The 22160-nt window shown below is 37.0% G+C and overlaps 1 protein-coding gene and 10 non-coding genes across 13 annotated transcripts in view; 1 reads left to right on the forward strand and 10 right to left on the reverse strand.

Moving 5' to 3' along the window:
• Nucleotides 1–14: 14 nt before the first annotated feature.
• On the forward strand, nucleotides 15–86 carry trnad-guc (transfer RNA aspartic acid (anticodon GUC)). Its single transcript has one exon. It is a non-coding gene; the product is annotated as a tRNA-Asp (tRNA).
• Nucleotides 87–4130: 4044 nt separating this feature from the next.
• On the reverse strand, nucleotides 4131–4202 carry trnad-guc (transfer RNA aspartic acid (anticodon GUC)). The gene has a single exon. It is a non-coding gene; the product is annotated as a tRNA-Asp (tRNA).
• Nucleotides 4203–4755: 553 nt separating this feature from the next.
• On the reverse strand, nucleotides 4756–4827 carry trnad-guc (transfer RNA aspartic acid (anticodon GUC)). Its single transcript has one exon. It is a non-coding gene; the product is annotated as a tRNA-Asp (tRNA).
• A 103-nt stretch (nucleotides 4828–4930) lies between these two features.
• On the reverse strand, nucleotides 4931–5002 carry trnad-guc (transfer RNA aspartic acid (anticodon GUC)). The gene has a single exon. It is a non-coding gene; the product is annotated as a tRNA-Asp (tRNA).
• Nucleotides 5003–5262: 260 nt separating this feature from the next.
• Nucleotides 5263–5334, reverse strand: trnad-guc (transfer RNA aspartic acid (anticodon GUC)). The gene has a single exon. It is a non-coding gene; the product is annotated as a tRNA-Asp (tRNA).
• A 103-nt stretch (nucleotides 5335–5437) lies between these two features.
• On the reverse strand, nucleotides 5438–5509 carry trnad-guc (transfer RNA aspartic acid (anticodon GUC)). The gene has a single exon. It is a non-coding gene; the product is annotated as a tRNA-Asp (tRNA).
• Nucleotides 5510–5612: 103 nt separating this feature from the next.
• Nucleotides 5613–5684, reverse strand: trnad-guc (transfer RNA aspartic acid (anticodon GUC)). The gene has a single exon. It is a non-coding gene; the product is annotated as a tRNA-Asp (tRNA).
• Nucleotides 5685–5944: 260 nt separating this feature from the next.
• Nucleotides 5945–6016, reverse strand: trnad-guc (transfer RNA aspartic acid (anticodon GUC)). The gene has a single exon. It is a non-coding gene; the product is annotated as a tRNA-Asp (tRNA).
• A 2315-nt stretch (nucleotides 6017–8331) lies between these two features.
• Nucleotides 8332–8403, reverse strand: trnad-guc (transfer RNA aspartic acid (anticodon GUC)). Its single transcript has one exon. It is a non-coding gene; the product is annotated as a tRNA-Asp (tRNA).
• A 1053-nt stretch (nucleotides 8404–9456) lies between these two features.
• On the reverse strand, nucleotides 9457–9528 carry trnad-guc (transfer RNA aspartic acid (anticodon GUC)). Its single transcript has one exon. It is a non-coding gene; the product is annotated as a tRNA-Asp (tRNA).
• A 1973-nt stretch (nucleotides 9529–11501) lies between these two features.
• dlc1 (DLC1 Rho GTPase activating protein) overlaps nucleotides 11502–22160 on the reverse strand; it is an 88675-nt gene continuing 78016 nt past the window's right edge. For all 3 annotated transcript variants that reach the window (XM_077570460.1, XM_077570461.1, XM_077570462.1), the window contains 5 exons: nucleotides 21534–21648; nucleotides 17853–18068; nucleotides 15365–15582; nucleotides 15115–15288; nucleotides 11502–13305 (listed from right to left, as the gene is read on the reverse strand). In XM_077570460.1, coding sequence (XP_077426586.1) covers nucleotides 13206–13305; nucleotides 15115–15288; nucleotides 15365–15582; nucleotides 17853–18068; nucleotides 21534–21648 — 823 coding nt within the window. In that variant the 3' untranslated portion in view covers nucleotides 11502–13205. The remainder of the gene's footprint in view (nucleotides 13306–15114; nucleotides 15289–15364; nucleotides 15583–17852; nucleotides 18069–21533; nucleotides 21649–22160) is intronic.

Consider the following 22160-nt stretch of genomic DNA (forward strand, 5'->3'; position numbering starts at 1 on the left):
AACAGTTTAGCAACTCCTCGTTAGTATAGTGGACAGTATCTCCGCCTGTCACGCGGAAGACCGGGGTTCGATTCCCCGACGGGGAGGTCAATCTTTTTGTTTTCGGTAGCTGTTTGCTTGATTGATATAGCATTTCATGTCACGTGAGCACAAGCTGGCATTGCTATCCAAATGTTGCTTAATTAACATGCAAAGTGCTTTATTGTAGAAGAGCAGGTTTGACATGACAACATGAGCTAAAGTATTTCTCAACTGTTAGATAATTAGAGCCATGAAACCGGCATGATATTTTCACTGACTGGTGATCATAAGACTTGACGTGTGTTAGAAGTGGGTCTGCCAGTGTTGGACATTGACGATAGTTTGTTTTTATTTATTGTTTTGCCACCTTGACCAAATTTCTTGCCACAATTAATCTATAAATACTAATTCTAAAACGTTATCATAAATGTTGGGCTGATGAGAGATTGTTGAAATTTTGTTGAGCTTTTTTCCCCCTTTACTTTAAAGTAGCCATCTATCTATCTATCTATCTATCTATCTATCTATCTATCTATCTATCTATCTATCTATCTATCTATCTATCTATCTATCTATCTATCTATCTATCTATCTATCTATCTATCTATCTATCTATCTATCTATCTATCTATCCCTCCCCCTCTCTCTCCCTCCCCCACCTCTCTCTCTCTCTCTCTCTCGTATATTCAGCAATAAATGTGAGCTTTGTTCAATAACTCCACTGTGTATGTAGTATTCTCCCTAGTAATCCTTGGAGAGTGACATTAAATGTAGCACAGGATGAAACACGCACATCACATATTTTGCACTACAATATTTAAGGGTTGTACAAAATAAATAAATAGTGAAACTTTGTACATGTTGTTTATGGGTGATCTAAAAAACAAACAAACAAAACTTATGGTATTTCTTGATCAATGATTTGTGAACCAATGATTCTGTGACCGGGAGTTTTCTTTTAAGATATGAATACGCATTGGGCAGCATGTGATACAAGTGGTAACCGTTTTGTTGCTCCAGTTGTGAAAATGATATCAAGGTTCTGAAACTGTGGTTGTCAAAGCGATTGACAACAACTGTTAACGGGCTACACAAACTTGTGACAGGGCTATAGCGCCCCCTAGCCCCAGTGGGGCGCCATCCTTGTGTTTCCTGGCTTTTGAGCCAGGAATTCTCATCTCTGCATCAAAACAAAAATCTTATTTTGCGATTGGCTATTTCAGGAAAGTGGCGGATTATTGATTGATTTAATGCTTCACACATTTATCTTTGTCAGCGAATGGCAAGATTCACATAAGGAAAAAAAAGTAATGCACATTTTGTTGTTGCTTTTGTTTTTCCATATAATGACTTTTTGCTGAAAATGTTGTGGGGTGTGAAACTAGACAATTCAACGGAGGCCCATTATCTAATTTTTTTTATCTAAATTATATAAGCACTTGATAATGTCAGAAACAGCAGGGAATTGAACAGGTGCCCAAAAATTTGCAACTTCTTCAAAAAAAAATAAGAAATAGGTTTTTTTTTATATACGTATTAAGTGACACAGTGATGTGAAGGAATAGCAAGTAGTTTTGACAGTAAAGAAGAAGAAAAAAGTTTTGATAGTTTCAAAAATGATCTAAGAAATGTACCAAAATGACTGCAAAAAACTATATATTTTTTAGGTATTATACGCAAAATCTGTTAAATGTTTATTTCCTCAAAAGGAAATAACAATTTTTAAGGAATATTTATTTCAAAAGGTGGAACGTTCATTTTGTTGGTCGTGTGTTCCCGACTTCAATAACTAACGTGACACTGTCCCCTTTAATGTGGGACATCGCCTTTAATTTTGCCATTTTATTAGTATGCGGTTTTTTTTTCATTTTCAAGTTCATTTCAGTATTTTCAATAAATTCCCGTGTCATCTAGTAATTTGTGGACGGCGTATTTAATGGTCACTTTTGACGGGAGGATTTCGTTTTGTGCCGATTTTGTCAAGGGAGTGCGAGTGAGACGTACAAGCCTAAAAGAACAACCATGACCAGTTAGTTACGTGAGTACAATTTCAAAGATGAATTGTTTTACATGGCACCAGCTTTATCAGACGATTCCAGTGATATAAGTATTATTTTCGTTTCACAAATATTACACTTTTGTAGATGCAACAAAGTCATAGTGGGCAACATTTAAATTGTGACCTTTATCCTTTAATCCCTATTTCAAACTTTCATAACTTTCCATATTAGTATAAAATTCTAAAAAGAACCTGTTATAATTGAAAGCTTGCTAAACACGGTAACAGATCACAATTTGAAAACTACAATCCTGTAATTATTTAAGTTTTTAACTCAAAATAATTTGAAAGGCTCCTTTTAGTAGAGCAATATATCGTACAAATATAAAGTCATGTAAATTTATTAAAATACAACATATAAGGCAATATAATACTTTTATTGCTGTACATCATTTTAATACTAGGTACATAATACTAGGCATAGAAAAACCACCCCCGAAAAGTCAAAACTGAACAAATAAATCCAAAAGTTTTTGAAATACACAATTTTTGTTTACTGAATCAATTAAGCTTTGCCAAGAGGCCATTAAAAAAAACCATCTATTTAATTACAAAGATGTAAAAAGCAGATACATGAAAATGCAAAATTTTAAAATAAGTAGAATCAATCTGATCAATCTTTTAACAGAAAATATTAACTGTTCACATGTAAATAACTCATTCTGAATTATTTCCATTCAAAATTTACACTTGAGTTTATATATTATGATACATTTATATTACTACTTTCAATTTATACCACAATATTACTTTTAGGCAAATATCACTTAGCTTTCATCCGCCATTTCAAGCAATTAGTCTATGCCAGAAAAAAAGATCGTGTTTTCCAGAAAAAAAGATCGTGTTTTCATGTTTATATAGCAAGCCTTAGTTATTTTTTATTTTCTCACTCATGCAGCCTATTTATTCTCCTTTTATATTAACGTAATAAAGCTTTTTAATGTTTGGATGGCATGATGGAATTTTCTGTCATGTTTGTAATTGTTATCATATGTTACTATAGTAACTATTATATTGATGAAGCGTGATTTGAAAAAAGTCATGAATCAAATTGAACAGAGCTTCTTGAACCACTTGCGATATTTTCTTACTCCTCTAGATGGCACTCTTGGCTTAAAGATAAAGGCTAGTGGAAATCGATTACATTTTCACTGCATCTTTAAACCAAGAGCACCATCTAGAGAAAGAAAAAATATTGCAAGTTCATTTTCCCATCACTAATAATTGGTGCTCGCCCAGCCCTAGTTTTAGCAAATTTAAAATTTGCGATAGCTGGAAGTGAACGGTGAAAAGAAAAGCTAATCTCCCTGTCAGGGAATCGAACCCCGGTGGAGATAGTGTCCACTATGCTAATGAGGAATCAGTGGATGTGTAGGGTTAACTTTGTCATTATATGTCACCTCAGAGTTTGACCCCGTTGTATACGATACCAAAAAAAAGCTGTGACTGAAAAGAAATACCTTTAAAAAAAAAAACTTTTTTGTGACACTTAGACGGCAACTTTTGTATTATTATTATTATTATTATTATTATTTATTTGTAATTGTAATACAAAACGAACAGAATTATTGCTGCTATTTAAAAAAAATCGTTAATCTATTTTTAATAATAGGTGAGAATCGTAATTAAAATTTTTTTAGCAGTACAGCATTTGATAAGTTGTGGTTTTGGGTGAATATGTACTTTCCAAAGGGCCACCAGAGAGCACTGTTGATCTTTAAAAATATGCTCAGCAAAAAACGTGGTGGATTAAAAAAAAATATATATATTGTTTGTTGGCCCAAGAAATGTTTAAATCATTACATCTTAAAGATAAAACTTTAAATCTCAAAGATAAATCTTTAAAACGTTAGTTTTGGCCTTGTATATTTTTACATTTTGCAGGAAAAAAAGGGGGTGGGGGTAATAGGATTGAGCAGGGCATTTTAAAGATAGAACGGTTTAAGGTATTTTTTGAGTTTACCGGTACATGTCTATTCGGAGTTTTAGCAATTCAGAAACTTAAGATAGCTGCAAATGAACAGGGATTTTAAAAATTAATAAAAATGACCTCCCCGTCGGGGAATCGAACCCCGGTCTTCCGCGTGACAGGCGGAGATACTGTCCACTATACTAACGAGGAACTGATAGTTACCTCGCAGTTTTTTTTGCATAAATAAATAAATACTGGGTAACTGCTGTTCGCTTCTTTGATGAGCTTTGTATTCCCTCTTCAAAATCAGAGGAACACAGCTCTTCTTACTTAGTTCCAGTTATGCTGCCGTAATATATTAGATTGAGTGTCTCCATTCATTTGAATTGAATGAGCTAAACATTTGAATTTTCAATAGTCGGAATGACTAACCTAATCGATAACCCTAACCCGAAACCCATACCTTTTGAGATGAGTGTGGAATTTTGTTGGTGAAAACTGTGCAATGCGTTGTAAAAAGGACAATGTGCATAATCAATAGAGCACTGCTACCTAGCGGTCGGGAGGGACAAAATAGAAAAAAAAAAAACTCTGCAAGCATCTTATTATTCCGTGTCCTGCTTAGAAATCCTTCAAGAAAGAAAATAATAGGTGTATAACTGGTGTTTTGCTTGTTTTGCTATCCTATCTCATTACATTATATACTTATAGAATTTCTACCAGTTGAGGTGAGATGGAACTGATAGCAAACAAAAAGTTTCACCTCCCCGTCGGGGAATCGAACCCCGGTCTTCCGCGTGACAGGCGGAGATACTGTCCACTATACTAACGAGGAATTGTAATGGGTGAATCCTGTAAATGTTTCAAGCCTTTTCCCAAGTAAAAAAATCAATAATATTAAATAAATATTTAATTTGATTTCAAATTATAAATTTTGCCTCCCCGTCGGGGAATCGAACCCCGGTCTTCCGCGTGACAGGCGGAGATACTGTCCACTATACTAACGAGGAACTGTATTAGTGCAGTCCTGTAAATGTTTGAAGGCTTTTCCCCAAGTAAAAAAAAAATCATTAAAATTTTTTTTTATAATTTATATATTATAATATTAATATATTTTTAAAAAATAGATTTGAAGATTAGAAATCCCTCAAGAAAGAAAAGAATAGATGTATAACTGGTGTTTTGCTATCCTATGTCATTACATTATACACTTATAGAATTTCAACCAGTTTGGGTAAGATGGAACTGATAGCGAAACAAGAAGTTTCATCTCCCCGTCGGGGAATCGAACCCCGGTCTTCCGCGTGACAGGCGGAGATACTGTCCACTATACTAACGAGGAATTGTAGTGGGTGAATCCTGTAAATGTTTCAAGCCTTTTCCCAAGTAAAAAAATCAATAATATTAAATAAAAAGTTCATTTGATTTCAAATTATAAATTTTGCCTCCCCGTCGGGGAATCGAACCCCGGTCTTCCGCGTGACAGGCGGAGATACTGTCCACTATACTAACGAGGAATTGTAGTGGGTGAACCCTGTAAATGTTTCAAGCCTTTTCCCAAGTAAAAAAATCAATAATATTAAATAAAAATTTCATTTGATTTCAAATTATAAATTTTGCCTCCCCGTCGGGGAATCGAACCCCGGTCTTCCGCGTGACAGGCGGAGATACTGTCCACTATACTAACGAGGAACTGTATTAGTGCAGTCCTGTAAATGTTTGAAGGCTTTTCCCCAAGTAAAAAAAAAATCATTAAAATTTTTTTTTATAATTTATATATTATAATATTAATATATTTTTAAAAAATAGATTTGAAGATTAGAAATCCCTCAAGAAAGAAAAGAATAGATGTATAACTGGTGTTTTGCTATCCTATGTCATTACATTATACACTTATAGAATTTCTACCAGTTTGGGTAAGATGGAACTGATAGCGAAACAAGAAGTTTCATCTCCCCGTCGGGGAATCGAACCCCGGTCTTCCGCGTGACAGGCGGAGATACTGTCCACTATACTAACGAGGAATTGTAGTGGGTGAATCCTGTAAATGTTTCAAGCCTTTTCCCAAGTAAAAAAATCAATAATATTAAATAAAAATTTCATTTGATTTCAAATTATAAATTTTGCCTCCCCGTCGGGGAATCGAACCCGGTCTTCCGCGTGACAGGCGGAGATACTGTCCACTATACTAACGAGGAACTGTATTAGTGCAGTCCTGTAAATGTTTGAAGGCTTTTCCCCAAGTAAAAAAAAAATCATTAAAAATTTTTTTTATAATTTATATATTATAATATTAATATATTTTTAAAAAATAGATTTGAAGATTAGAAATCCCTCAAGAAAGAAAAGAATAGATGTATAACTGGTGTTTTGCTATCCTATGTCATTACATTATATACTTATAGAATTTCTACCAGTTTGGGTAAGATGGAACTGATAGCGAAACAAGAAGTTTCATCTCCCCGTCGGGGAATCAAACCCCGGTCTTCCGCGTGACAGGTGGAGATACTGTCCACTATACTAACGAGGAGTTGCAATATAGTAGTCCTAAAAATGTTTAAGCGCTTTTCCAATGTAAAATGAAAAATTGGTTAAAAAGAGAAAAAAAGAAAAATATTTTAATTTTATTTTATAACGTGTAAAACAAATGATAATGACAGATAAAATGTGTAAAAATGACAAATTATAGAAAAATAAGTTGAACTTTATTCTTTCTTGTATTTTATTTTAGAACGTGTTAAACAAAGGATAATGAAATTGTTCACTTTGGGGATAAAATGGGCTAAATACGAGTCTGACGGTCACCCTACATATGTGTAATTTTAGTAAAATTTTTGTGTCATTAGATATTTCTAATGCAAAATATGTGCCTCAGCACTAAAAGTTGGGAAACACATAAATGTGACTGCTGATATGAGACAATTGCGACCACACACGTAGTTGCAAGTAAAAAAAAAAAACCTGCACGACTGAATGCGTTGATTGTAGTTCAAATCCAATGATGACACACTGTACCTCACTAGTAGTGTTGCCACAACAGAAGTACAAGCACAGCACCAATCAACAAGTGACCCACAGCGTGTGTCAGATAGTTGGCACGCCATGTGGGATTCCTTCTACCCAGACATAGCTACTCAACTGTTAACGGTGGCAAAGAAGCCAGCGGGCCAACACTGCTCTCCTTACACAACGTGATGGAATGCTATGTACAGTATGATCATCTGCATGAACACATGCAGAAAATATGCAGACAGAGTGGTCTCTGACTGTACACCATCTGTGAAAATATAGACTAATAGACGTTAAATTAAACTGAAAGTCAAATTTCTCACACTTTGAAGATGTCTGATTGACGCTAACTGGTGATGTATGCTCTTGTCTTGTGTCACATATATTGATATTGTATCAAACGTCAACACTGACTAGGCATATTTTTAACATCTATGGTGAAATCCAAATCGTGCCAATTATACTTTGGAGGTGCCACTGTAAATTATGGCTGTGCCATTTTGGGGAAATAATTATAATAAAAAAATTCAGGACTGGGGATTCATTTACAATGAACAAAATGGGCGGGAATTCATGTTCGAATGACTTTGCACTCACACATTTGAAAAGAAAACTGTACTGCTGCTGTCACCAACGCCAAACATGAAATGCAAATGCCACCTAGTGGCATAAACATTACAACACAAATCAATGTTTCACACTCCTTTTCATTTTATAGTACTGTATATCTTCCATCCATCCATTATCTGAACCGCTGATCCTCACAAGGGTCTTCGGGCATTAGGCGGGCATTAGGCGGGGTACACCCTGAATTGGTTGCCAGCCAATCTCAGGGCACACAACCATTCACACACAATCCGATTTAGGGACAATTTAGAATGGTCAATTTACCTACCATGCATGTTTTTTCAGAAAGTGGGAGGAAACCGGAGTACCTGGAGTAAACCCACGCAGACAAGGGGAGAACATGCAAACGTCACCCGGATTTGATCTCAGTCAGCCACTTCAAATAACGTTATGAATTACTATCAAATTACTATCACTGAACTAAAAGATACAAGCATATTTATATTAAGTAAACATATTGGTCTACTTTTAATATAATTAACACAAATATGAAAAACTTTAAAAAATATTTTGTTTACAGATATAAAATGTGTGAATAATTGTGAGTTAATGAAAATAAATGAAGCAGAGGTTTTAGTTTTTTTTCTACAATTGCAGCCTTTGCAGTTTAAAATGTGGCTAGAAGTGCTTGTTACATTATATACTTATAGAATTTCTACCAGGTGGGGTGAGATGGAACTGATAGCGAAACAAAAAGTTTCACCTCCCCGTCGGGGAATCGAACCCCGGTCTTCCGCGTGACAGGCGGAGATACTGTCCACTATACTAACGAGGAGTTGCAATAAAGTAGTCCTAAAAATGTTTCAGCGCTTTTACCAAATAAAAAAATCAAAGTGGGAGGAAACCAGAGTACCTGGAGTAAACCCACACAGGCAAGGGGAGAACATGCAAACGCCACCCAGAAAGGCCAAAGCCCGGATTCGATCTCAGTCAGCCACTTCAAATAACTTTATGAATTACTATCAAATTACTATCAATGAACTAAAAGATACAAGCATATTTATATTAAGTAAACATATTGGTCTACTTTTAATATAATTAACACAAATATGAAAAACTTTAAAAAATATTTTGTTTACAGATATAAAATGTGTGAATAATTGTGAGTTAATGAAAATAAATGAAGCAGAGGTTTTAGTTTTTTTTCTACAATTGCAGCCTTTGCAGTTTAAAATGTGCCTAGAAGTGCTTGTTACATTATATACTTATAGAATTTCTACCAGGTGGGGTGAGATGGAACTGATAGCGAAACAAAAAGCTTCACCTCCCCGTCGGGGAATCGAACCTCGGTCTTCCGCGTGACAGGCGGAGATACTGTCCACTATACTAACGAGGAGTTACAATAGTGTATTCCTGAAAATGTTTCACGGCTTTTACCAAGTAAAAAAATCAATTAAGTGGGAGGAAACCGGAGTACCTGGAGTAAACCCACGCAGGCAAGGGGAGAACATGCAAACGTCACCCAGGAAGGCCAAAGCCCGGATTCAGTCTCATTTAGCCACTTCAAATAACTTTATGAATTACTATCAAATTACTATCACTGAACTAAAAGATACAAGCATATTTATATTAAGTAAACATATTGGTCTACTTTTAATATAATTAACACAAATATGAAAAACTTTAAAAAATATTTTGTTTACAGATATAAAATGTGTGAATAATTGTGAGTTAATGAAAATAAATGAAGCAGAGGTTTTAGTTTTTTTTCTACAATTGCAGCCTTTGCAGTTTAAAATGTGGCTAGAAGTGCTTGTTACATTATATACTTATAGAATTTCTACCAGGTGGGGTGAGATGGAACTGATAGCGAAACAAAATGATTCACCTCCCCGTCGGGGAATCGAACCCCGGTCTTCCGCGTGACAGGCGGAGATACTGTCCACTATACTAACGAGGAGTTGCAATATAGTAGTCCTAAAAATGTTTCAGCGCTTTTACCAAATAAAAAAATCAAAGTGGGAGGAAACCAGAGTACCTGGAGTAAACCCACACAGGCAAGGGGAGAACATGCAAACGCCACCCAGAAAGGCCAAAGCCCGGATTCGATCTCAGTCAGCCACTTCAAATAACTTTATGAATTACTATCAAATTACTATCAATGAACTAAAAGATACAAGCATATTTATATTAAGTAAACATATTGGTCTACTTTTAATATAATTAACACAAGTATAAAAAGCTTGAAAAATATTTTGTTTACAGATATAAAATGTGTGAATAATTGTGAGTTAATGAAAATAAATGAAGCAGAGGTTTTAGTTTTTTTCTACAATTGCAGCCTTTGCAGTTTTAAATGTGGCTAGAAGTGCTTGTTACATAATATACTTATAGAATTTCTACCAGGTGGGGTGAGATGGAACTGATAGCGAAACAAAAAGTTTCACCTCCCCGTTGGGGAATCGAACCCCGGTCTTCCGCGTGACAGGCGGAGATACTGTCCACTATACTAACGAGGAATTGCGATACAGTAGTCCTAAAAATATTTCAGCGCTTTTACCAAGTAAAAAAATCAAAGTAAACATATTGGTCTACTTTTAATATAATTAACACAAGTATGAAAAGCTTGAAAAATATTTTGTTTACAGATATAAAATGTGTGAATAATTGTGAGTTAATGAAAATAAATGAAGCAGAGGTTTTAGTTTTTTTTTTCTACAATTGCAGCCTTTGCAGTTTAAAATGTGGCTAGAAGTGCTTGTTATGCCTCAAATGGTGTACAGTAAATAACAATGCGGTTTAGACTAAGGTGCAAATGTCCGAGCAGAGTTTCTAATGATGTGCGCCCAGAAACATACAATCACATGCACATGTTTGTGCTCATTTATCAATGTGGGAACCCTCCGGTGGCTGAATCTCAGACAAGTGTGCAGGAATGCATGCTGACTCAGGGTCAGCCTTATCTGGCCCAGCATAATCTCCCTGCCATGTTTGGGTTCCCGGCACAAAATGCACATCTCCCAACGTACCAGCGCCACTCAGGTGAGCGTGCGCGTTTCAGGATGTCGTCGTGCTGGCGGCGCTCGTTGCTAATGAGAAACATGAAAGGAAATCCCCAAAAAACTGCAGACCTTCTGGAGGCTCTGGCTACTCGCCAGCTCCCCGTGGCCAAGTGTGAGCGAGAGCGAGCGTATTGGCACGTGACTCAAATGCATAGTTGTCACAGTCAAGTTGATGCTTGTTACAGTTGTCACACTTGGCATGAGCTTCAATGCATGGTATGAAGTTATTAGTCTAGTAAAAGGACAACAACAGGCAGCACCTGACACTTTGGTACACTATGTTCCCAGGATGCACAAATTTGCCCCTCCCCAAAAAACAATGCAAACAATTTGTTGCTAACCCCAATGAGGACAATTCAGCCGTGATGCAAGTCTAATTCTACCAAGTCTCATTACATGTGCCCTCTTCCAGGCCGCTGGCTTTGGAGCAGCTGTGCAACAATGCACCCCATTGACTTGTGCAATTTGAACGTGTACTGTACAACATGTTACATAAGAAGCAATTGAGAACAGCATCCAGAAAGGCATCGACCCGTACCCGTCGCCCCTCAGCTCCTCGCTGGCACAATCGGGGCTTAGCTGGCATGGTTGAATGTGGCGATAACAATAATCCACTTCTGGATCGCAACAAGCAAACAAATTACTGAAGAGATTATGAGGAATTATTTGCGGCGTGGCCTCCCGGTACACCCGATATTACATCAGAAATAGGACCAAAGCGTTTTTTTTTTTTTTTAATACATTTAATAGTGCACTTTGATTAAACTGTACAGAAATAATATTAATAAAAAAGATAAAGCATTTTTTTTCCATTTCCGTAACAGAGCTTAACATTTACAATACAATACAACAAAATGATACAAAACAAATATTTGAGGTATAAATATATTTGTTTTAAATTAACGGTCATTGTCAGGTGTTATTAGGACGAGACACGGTTACATGGACGATATGGACAATGGCTTAAGTGAAGTATGCATAAAGCGGTGTTAACAAGTGAACAACTACACAGTGAGAAGCTTGTCTTCCTTCCTTTTTGTTGTAAAAGCACACTAACATGCAATCTGTCCTCATCTTTACAGTAAAACCTGTAAAATCTCCTCCTTTATAAAAGGACCTCTTTTTTTTGCGGTTTTCTTTTCGAAGTTGAACGTGGTGTGTTCTCACTTCAACGGCGTATTAGGGCCGCGTTTTTTTTTTTAGAGTGGGGTAATATTTAGAGCAAAAACACGCAAATTTGCGAGAAATAAAGAAACTTACAATGTATACACGTAACGTAGCTATAGTCTAACGTGATAATTTGTTGGGGGTTGATGGAACATTCCTTATAAAATGAATAGGCAGGATGAAGACGGATTTATTCTTAATTTAAACATTACTCGTCATACACGCCAGCTAGAGCGACAACACTTCCTGATCCCATATCAGCTGACTAACACGAACCAATCAGAAGCTAGCATACTTTAGGTAAGCGCAAGTGAATAGACAGAAAGCAGCAGATTCGACACATCAATTTAGCTGCTTGTACAAAGAAAATGTCGAAATGTATGAATGTGTAAATGATAATTCTGTAAACATAAAAGTACAGATAAATATACATTTTAACAAATTAACTTAAATGCTTGATCCTCAGGCAGTACAGAACGCTTCAAAGTGTGAATGCTTAACATGAAATGGTTCATCTCTGCTAAAGCAATTACTATCTCCTTTTTTGAAAACGCGTCCGAAAAGCATTGGTTACAAACATCCGAGTATGCTACGTGCATATCTCGTTTCAGAGTTTTTTTTCTCGCAAATTTGCATGTTTTTTCTTGGAATATCCACCCCCCTCTAAGAGATATGTATATATTTAACGTGGCCCTAACACGCCGTCGTACTCATGCACTGTGACAGTCAAAATTCTCTGAACATGTTTGTGGGCAAGTACAATTCAATTTGTGCTGTGGACAAGCCTGGAAAAATAAATGGTGCTTTTTCTTGGATTTGGTCCACTTGCGTCTATTGGTCTTCAACTCAAAAATCATCCCTCGTAATGTAACGTTCAGGGAGGTATCATGGTGCTTTCCTGCTACTTTTGGTGAGCCAGCCACCGCTTCGTATTCTCTCCATTCCACATATCATCTCCTCCCGGGCTAGCACATTCACGTCTTTCTTCAGCCATGCACTCATCAATCCTCACGACATCATAAATATTGTATGCGCTTCCTCCCACGCGTTGTGACAGACAAAAAAAAAAAAAAGAGGACGGATGTAAGACAATAACGACAGCATTAATATTAAGCGTAAAAAAAAGAGTAGTTAGTGTATGTACACTGGAGTATGATGGTCTTAACGACTGGTTGCTGAGTCACCTTTGCTTCTCAGAAGCAATTGCACTCTTTGGATAAAGCCTCACATCCCGCCTCGTCAATGTTCTTTGGCCCACATAAATACTTAGATGGCAGGACCAGAGGGCATTTTAAATGGCAACATCAATATGGTTACAAAAAAATAAAAGTCCTTCAAATCCAGGAGCCAAAATGTGTCCTGTGTTTGTGACGAGATGGAGGATGGTCTTTCTTTTTTCCTTTCAGTCTCATTTGTCCACGGGCAACGTGAAGGAGTCGCGAATCCGCGCCGCCTCGGCAGCACACAAGTGTCCGTGCAGTTTGTTGTACCACTCTGGGAAGCGACCCCTGTGGAAGCAGACAATGCAGCGTGTCAAAAAAAAAAAAAAAACGGCACTCATGCGTCATTTACAAAAGCCTTGCTCACACTAGTGTTCATTTTGTCAGACATTTTTAAATTTTGTCCGTTTTAGGTCAGCTTCAATCACACTTTAGACTTCACACTAGACTTTTAGTCCAAGAAAACATAATTATGTTCATCTACTTTTAGTCAACAAAAACTGTAGGCTAAATGTTTTAGTCTAGTTTTAGTCAGGACAATCATTTTACCTCTGTATATTTTTCCCCCCCAGCAAATAATGTTGAACATTTCAGATCTAAAACTACTTCACATAAAATGTTCACATCGTTTTGATGACAAATACATTCACACACAATTACAGTATATCAACAAGTGGCTACATGCTATGGAGCTAGTAAGTTAGCTAGCATTAGTTAGCGGTTGGATTAACATTATTGATGGAACGTTAGTTGGATTAATGTTACGCTATAACTATAATGTATTTATTTACCTTTCACTGAATCCACCTACTGCCTAGCGTCTAGCGTATTTCATTCACTTGAAAAAAAAAAACCCCAAACAACTCTTGTTTTTCTGACTATTTTGGGCGGGAGCTTTGTTTTGTTTTTTACGAGTATTTTTTTTTCCATTTTCTGTTTTTCTGAATATTTTTTTCTGTTTTACTGAATATTTTTTGTCTGTCAGAAAAATATTCCGAAAAACAGGCAAAAAAATAATATTCCGAAAAACAGGAGGAAAATTACTCAGAAAAACAGGGGGAAAAAAAACAAGAAAAAAAATATTCTGAAAAACAGAGCTGCTGTTATATATAAATATTTTTTAACAGAAAAAAATACTCAAAAAATAGGGAAAAAATATTCAATAAAACAGAAAAAAATACCCAAAAAAAAGCTCCCCCCAAAAATTAGTCAGAAAAACAGGACTTTTTTTTCATGTGAATGCAATACGCTTCCGTACATGACAGTGTCACAGTGACAGTTTATAATATTCATCTCGTCTTTGTTAAAGAACTAAAATGTCCATAGATTTTAGTCCAGTTTTTATTAAGTGAAGTACATTTTCGTCTCGTCTTTATTAGTCAACGAAAATATTTACAGATTTAGTCTAGTTATTGTTTTTGTATGAGGGTTTTAGTCTAATCTAGTCTAGTTTCAGTCCGGTGAAATGCGTTGGTGAAAATATTTTTCTTTAGTTTTTGTAAATGAAATTTAACACTAGCTCACACTGGAGCTTCATCCAGTTCAGCTCAGCAAATCCCATCCAAATTTTCTAACTTTGATTTGCAAGTGGTCACAGAAGACTTGCCGCGTCAGACACTATAAATCTGCAGGCGTTACCATGGTAACGACGTAGTGGTCATTAAGTATGCTGGAACACAGGAGCAGTGAAAGTTCCAGTGGCGCGCCGTCAGTCCCTTCCTTTTTTTGTTAGGAATCTGAACCAATCAGACTACAAGCCTTGAGTGACGTCAGCATTTTTCCGTCCTCTGATTCTGAAGTTTGCTTTGGTGCTTTTCTTCAAATCCAAATACCAAAATCAAACACAACCTTTTGTGCTGGTAGACTTATAACATGTCATTTCAATCATAAAACCTCTAGTCACTGTACAGGTAATTTTTAAAAGTAATATTTTAAGATGCACACTACCGCCACACAGTCATGATTGTCTTGTAAAAATTGTATTTCGTTGGATTTCCCCTGTTCATACTTTGTAAAAAAGGATTTAGGGCTGCCAGTGTGAGCAAGGCTTTAGACTAGTTTAACGTCCAAGTTAAAAAAAATAAAAAAATCACTGACCTGCAGTCAATTCTGGAAATGTGCGTGAGTCGGGACTTATTGGCTCCGCAGGGCTCGATAAAATAGCGTGAGAGGAGAACGTTGGCGCGGACGCCCACCACGGGCGCTGCGCCATGATCGACTGATGTAGACACCAGTGCACACGCCCCCTTTGGCAGGTCTGTCATCCATGTTCTAGAGTAAAAAAAAAAAAAAAAGTTAGACCACAAGCATGATGGCCCAAAGGAAGTCAAGATTGCGAGCTATTTACCTGAGCACCAGGTGGTCCCTCATGGGATGGGGGGCCATGGTGTTCCGCACGTACTGGTACACCTCGGTCCTCTCGTCCAAGCTTTCCACCACGCGACTCTCGTAAAGGTCCTCGTCCCAGCGTGCCTGCTCCCTCAGAATCCGGGTCAGGACCTCTTCTGGAGCGGCAGGCACCTCCACGGTCGCCTTCCACAGCTTCAGTGGGAAGCCGTCATGTACCTGAAGGAAGTCACAGGAAGCGTTTACTAACAAAGTCTGTTTGGAGGCCATTTTGGGGATCATTTGGTCAATTAAATTAGTATATCAGTGGTGTTGGTGCCAAAAACTTGTACCTGCAAAAAGAGACCCCAAAAACCACACACACAAAAAAAACAATCATCAAAGAGCGCAAGTCATTTTCAACACTTTAGATTGGTCAATATATTCTAAAAATGACATCCAAAAATACAGATTTTTGAAAAATAAATAAATTGGCCAAATTGTTACATTTAAGCTTCATGAAGCACTTGTGATATTTTTGACTCAAGATGGCACCCTTGGTTTAAAGATGCAGTGGAAATGTAATCAATTTCCATTGCACTAGCACCATCTAGAGGAGTAAAAAAATACAGCACAAATGCTTCACGAAGCTTCATTTTCTCCATCACTAATGTACAGTATATAGAAATACATTAAATTACACAAAATACTTGTCAGAAGGCCAATACCTACCTCGTTTCTATATTTTAAATTATTTGGATAGTTTCTTATGTAATATTCAAATTCCAGTTCCCAGAACACACGCACGCACACATTTCTTTTACTATTTTTGTGGGGCCATCGCATTGACATAATGGATTTCCTAGCCCCTTCCCCTAAACCCAACCATAAAAAACGATTGCCTACCCTTATTCCTTACCCAAACCTCAACCATAACCCAATTCAAACCTAAACTGTAAAACCAAGTCTTGACCCTCAAAAAGAGGTCTAAACTTGTGGGGCCCGGCAAAATGGACGGGTGGGCCCCACAACTCTGTGAAATCCCAAAATGTTGGCCCAACTATTTTTTTTTCGATTGTCATCTTCATTAGTTTATTTAGTAGAAAGAGTAGAAGGGCACTATTTGAGGAGTACATGATTCAGGAATGTAGTCCTAAAACTGCTTGAGGTGAAAAATGGCTGTGATAAGAAAATGAATAATGGAAACATTGAAATGATTTGCTGATCCCTCAATAAAACGAAACAATTTAATGTGAAAAACAGATCAATCTAATCAAGACTCCCACTCGTCTGGGAAGACTTCCTGCAAGATGTTGGAGAGATTTTTTGGTCCATTCATCCACAACGTTTGTTGACGTTGGAGGAGCTGAGAGGAGGCCGCTGTTTCCCGAATGTTTTCACCTCAAAATTAACTCGTGTCTGTTTTCTGTTTAGTGTCTTATGTGAATGCGGTGTCGCGGCTCTTATGGATTTATTGAGTGATGCGTTGAGGCACAACGACCCGCTTGTTTTCCGAGTGCCCTCCAGCCGAGTCAGCTGCTTCCTCCTTCCATCAGATGATAAAGACGGCACGTTGAATCCTGAAGCCTTGTGACTTTGAGATAACCTTAACACACACGAAACATGGGAAATGTTGCCTTTGGGAGATTGCTGTGTGCGTGTGTGTGTGTGTGAGAGACGAGCTGATGTCATAGTGGGACGCGGTCCAGTGCTGGGGAGGGGAACGAGAAGCCAAGGGCCAGGCTAGTTTCACACGGATGTGTTGCTCAATACAGGAAAGTTGAATATACAAGATATTTTGAGTACAAGGACGGACGGGAAGGCAGGACAGGAAACAGAGACAGCGGAGAAGACGCTTTGACGGCCTGTTTAAACTTTCTTTCCTTTTTAAAAGTTTGTGACGGTTGGATCCAGCCCCTGAAGGCGCATACTTATTTTTTATTATTTCTCAGTATTGTTCATTTGGTAATTGTACCGATTTGTAGTGATGGGAAAATGAAGCTTCATGAAGCACTTGCGATACTTTTTGACTCCTCAAGATGGCACTCATGATTCAAAGATGCAATGCAAATGTAATCAATTTTTATTGCACTTGCCTTTATTTTTAAACCAAGAGCACCATCTAGAGGAGTCAAAAAGTATCGCAAATGCTTCATGAAGCTTCATTTTGCCATCACTACCGATTTGACATATCATCATCATTGCTCTTTTTTAAAAAAAAAATTAATGTTTAATTTTTTTTATTTTATATTTTGTACGTGGGTGATTATGTGCATGTGTGCGTGCGTGTGAGTGTGTACTCATTAGTTCAGCTAAAACCTATTAAAAATCCCATACCGTTCACCTAAACCGAATACTTTAGAATCCAACCAGAGTCGTGAGGTTGTCAGGAGACCCGAGGAAGGATCAAAGGAAAGTTAAATCCAGCACCGACCAGACATTACCTACTACCCACCGGGAAGGCGCATACTTATGAATACATGAATTAAGAGTTTGAGGTGATGTATTACCTTGCGATAGGCCAGCTCAGCTTGCTCGGGGGTGGAGAAGCTGTCGTATCCTTTAAACTTGTCTTTGGCCTCCTTGAGGAGAGCGTCGAGGCCGTCGCGTAGGTACGACCGGTACCCTCCTCGGCCTGCGTCGCTACCCGACAGCTCCTCCAAGCGTCGCGGTAGAAGAGCCTGCTCCACGTAAGAGTTCCTACAGCGATTCATCTCTTCGGGGATCTGCAGGAAGACGGTTTAGTTTGAGTTGCATGTGGGCCGTCACTGTTGGTCAGTGAGCAAGTTTTTGATTCTTCATTAGCCAATAATTGGTTTGTATTGTTGTTTTTTCTTTTTTTTTTAATTTAGATTTTCCCTCAAAAATACATGCGTTGTTATTAGCTTTAGTATTGATTCTCGATTCAGTTCAGGATTTCACAGAGAGACAGTGAGAGAGGGAGAAAAGGAGAGTAAAATCTTTACGTTACTTAAATAATTATAAATATAATTTTGAAAGATTCTGAATTGTTAAAAAGTGCAATAAATCAGGTATTTTTCGTAAATGTCAAAATTACCTTTAAATAAAAAAAAAGAAGTAAATTTCAAGAAAACAGCAAGATAAAAAAAAAAACTTCAGGCCTTTATGTAAAATTCAATTATTACATGAATTTATGAGAAAAAGATGTATTAAAATAATTGATTTATGGTGTTATGAATGAATATCAGGCTAAGAAAAGGAAATTTTATTTATTTTTTAAACCCAGCCCTATCAACAACTGGATAATGTCCAGCTGGATACAACTTGGGTGTCTATGACTTGATATTCTTATGAAAGACAATACTTCCTATAAACCTCTTTTACGACATGTAATGTATTTTTCTGCATTTCAAATTCCGCTTCCACTGAAAAACAGCACCGACGTATTGTTTTCCTTCCCGAGAACGTGACTTAAACCAGAACACTCACTGACTGATGAGTGTAAAGCAACACTCATCACTAGATGAGCGAGCAGTCAGTACAATTGATGGAGGATGTGTTATGACTTGGGTTACGTAACCAAACATAGCACACGTGCGAATCTTGCCAAAGGGTAATACATTTTTTAAAACCTTTGTTATTACGGCTCAATATTTTTAAGGCCAATTTTACAAGCAGCAAATTGCTCAAAGTCTGGTAGATTACAAACGGGTGGCCGGGCGTTCCAAGACAACAGCATTTTTCTTTATGTCAAGGGAAATGGAATCAAGCATGGGGGAGGATGAAAACACGCCGTGTACTAAGGGTGGGAATCTTTGAATGTCTCACGATTCGGTTCAATTCCGATTTTTGGGTCTGCGATTCGATTTTCGATTCAGACTGATTTGATTGACAATGATTTTTGCTTCAATCTATAGATGTATGTGCAAGGAATTGTAATGATCTCCAGTCTGACTCGCCGATGCTAATTAGCGTGCTACTCGGGGCACTTTTATCACTTAAATGAACGGCTCCACACTGCAAAAAAAAAACAACTTTTATTGGAATAACTTGATCTTGACTTTTTCCCTTCTACTCTCTAATGTGGTTACAACTTAACAGTGTATTAGACCGCGTGGAACCACACTGCCCCTCAGTGGCCAAATCGGGTACAACATGAACAGCGCTCCAAAATAAAGGCACACACAGACAAAGACAAGGCAGTATAAACTAATTTGAACAAAAATCGATTTTGGGACATTTCTGGTTTATCTTTCAGTATTTTTTTGGGTTTAAATAACACTTTTTTAATATATATATTTTTTAAAGAATAGTTAATTTCACAACAAAGGGTTTGCAGAAATGGAAAACAAATTATTGTCAATTAAAGATTCCTTTTATGAGCCTTGACTGGAAAAGAGAAATTCAATTAAAGGTCAGTTATTGGCCCCGGTAACTGCGTTAGTGACTTTGAGATGCGACCATGACAGGAAGCTCCCTCACAATCTGATTAAGCGCTCACCGCTAATGACCCGCAGCGTGTCGCACATTTGGTGAGTGCTGTTGCATGTCAGCTGGCGGCGACTGCGCCAAGGTTTGGGATTGAAATTGGATTAGTAATTGTGTAGCAGGCTGATTATTTCCCGTTGATCCGCTGCAGCTCTCTCCTTGTGGAAACTCAACAACACTTGCACGGATACTTCTGCTCATTGCTGGACCGCACGGTAGTGGGAAATATTTATTTTGCGTTACCATGGCAGCATTGACAGCATGGAGTGGATCAAATGGTTATGCAACCAAATGTTTGTTGATGGGACAAACACCAGGATAGCAGCGACTTGCTAATAATATTGCAGCTTTAGCAAGAGGCGATATTTAGCACGCTATCATGTAATAATTTCCTGAAAATGTAATACAATTTTCACTTAACTCGATCAAAAATGTAATAAAGCCCAATAATGTAATCATTTCACCAATAATGGAATACATCCTGAATGATATTGTACAGTAACAACATACTGATTATTTTATCATATCATAAATATTGTATCATATCCCAGAAGTCTTTGCGGAAGAGCAGTCCCAATCAAGTGGGCGGAGCTTACTTTGATTAACGCTCTGCAGAGTTGGTCTTACAATAAATAAATCAACTCTTGTCAAACAACTCCAACGCTGACCTCCATTTAAATCAGAAAGTGTTAAAACGTACACTGAAGTGGAATTCAACTCACTCAACATTTAACACTAAAATGTTAACACTCTAATTTTTGCTGTGAATTTATATACTTTAACAGTCTTATATTCTCAAAACACAAAATGTTGGACTCAAAATGAACATATATTTTACATGATCAGTTTTTGAAAAAAATAATTCCCAATAATGAAAAAAATGAAAAATTATAGGTTGCTACACTCCGCATATTTTTTCATACACCTGCTTTTTATTTTTTTTTAAAGTGACCTTTTGTGCCATCTTGTTGCCAAGGAACTACATATGTCGAAGTGAGTTGAAGAGCTTCATTAAGACAAAAATAGTGCTTTGCTACCATTTGAGGCCTCTACAGTAGGGCTGGTTATCTGGTTACCTGATTCACAAGAGTTCAGTTCGATTCGATTTCGATTGTTCCCGATTCAATTCAATTCATTTCAGTTCAATCCGATATTGATTAATTATGGAACAGCAATTCTTCTTGAATATCAATGACTTGATAAAAGCTCCACAAACCTTAAATTCCAAATTAAAATTTGCAGAGGCAGTAACTGGTTAAATGATTTATTTATTAATGAAAATAACATGTAAGTGTTAAGTGTTGCATAAACATTGACATCAGCATGGATGAGATGAAAATGTTTATATGTCTAATTCAATAATTGTAAATAGAAAAGATTCTGAATTGTCATAATGTGCAAAAAGGCAAGTATTTCATAAAAGTAAGAAAATACTTTTAAATTCATGTGAATAATACATTTCAGATACAAAAAAAAAATCTGCCTTTAAAATTCTATTTTCTTGTTAATTTATGGGCAAAAAAGATATTAAAATAATCGATTCATAATTTAATGAATGGATATCATGCTCAAAAAGGAAACCCGTTTCTATATCGATTACTCAATTTTTTGAACCCAGCCCTACTCTATAGGCAATTATGAACCCTTTGTTGGGGAGTGTGTCCATTACTTATAAATCGAACGCTGTACTTTTTAACATCTCAAGCACTATAACCGAGGCTAAATTGTGGACTAACACTGACCCGGAAGAGTTTTCTGCACTCCTGGATCATGTGCGCCAGGCCATGGGTCGCGGCCAGGTTCTCGTTCAGGTCCCTCTGGTCCGGCTTTCCCAGAGTCTGCTTCCTGTTCATCACCCTGAGGAAAGGGACAGCCAAGAGGAGGAAAAGTGTGAGAGTTGGAAAAAGCATTCATCATTGGGACGGAGGCCTAGAGTGGGGAAAAAAGGGCCTCACACACCTGCTGAACAAACAGTTTCTTAACTCATTCACTGCCATTGACGGTTATAGACGTCAAAAATTAATTTGAACTATTTCTATTAGTTTAACTTTTTTTCCCCACTTTTGTTAACAAGAGTATGAAAACCTATATATTTTTTTATTGTACATTTAGAACAGATATAAAATTTGTGATTAATCGTGAGTTAACTCATGAAGTCATGCAATTAATTGCCTGACGCTGCTAATTTTGAATTGTAATTAATCACTTAACTTCAATAGTTAACTCACGATTAATCCTACATTTTATATCTGTTCTAAATGTACAATACATTTTTTTTCCTAGGTTTTCATATTCGTGTTAACAAAAGTGGCATTTTTTTTTAACTAATAGAAATAGTTCAAATGTATATTTGACGTCAATAGCCGTCA

This window comes from Vanacampus margaritifer, chromosome 7 (genome assembly GCF_051991255.1).
Source record: "Vanacampus margaritifer isolate UIUO_Vmar chromosome 7, RoL_Vmar_1.0, whole genome shotgun sequence".
Taxonomy (NCBI): Eukaryota; Metazoa; Chordata; class Actinopteri; order Syngnathiformes; family Syngnathidae; genus Vanacampus; species Vanacampus margaritifer.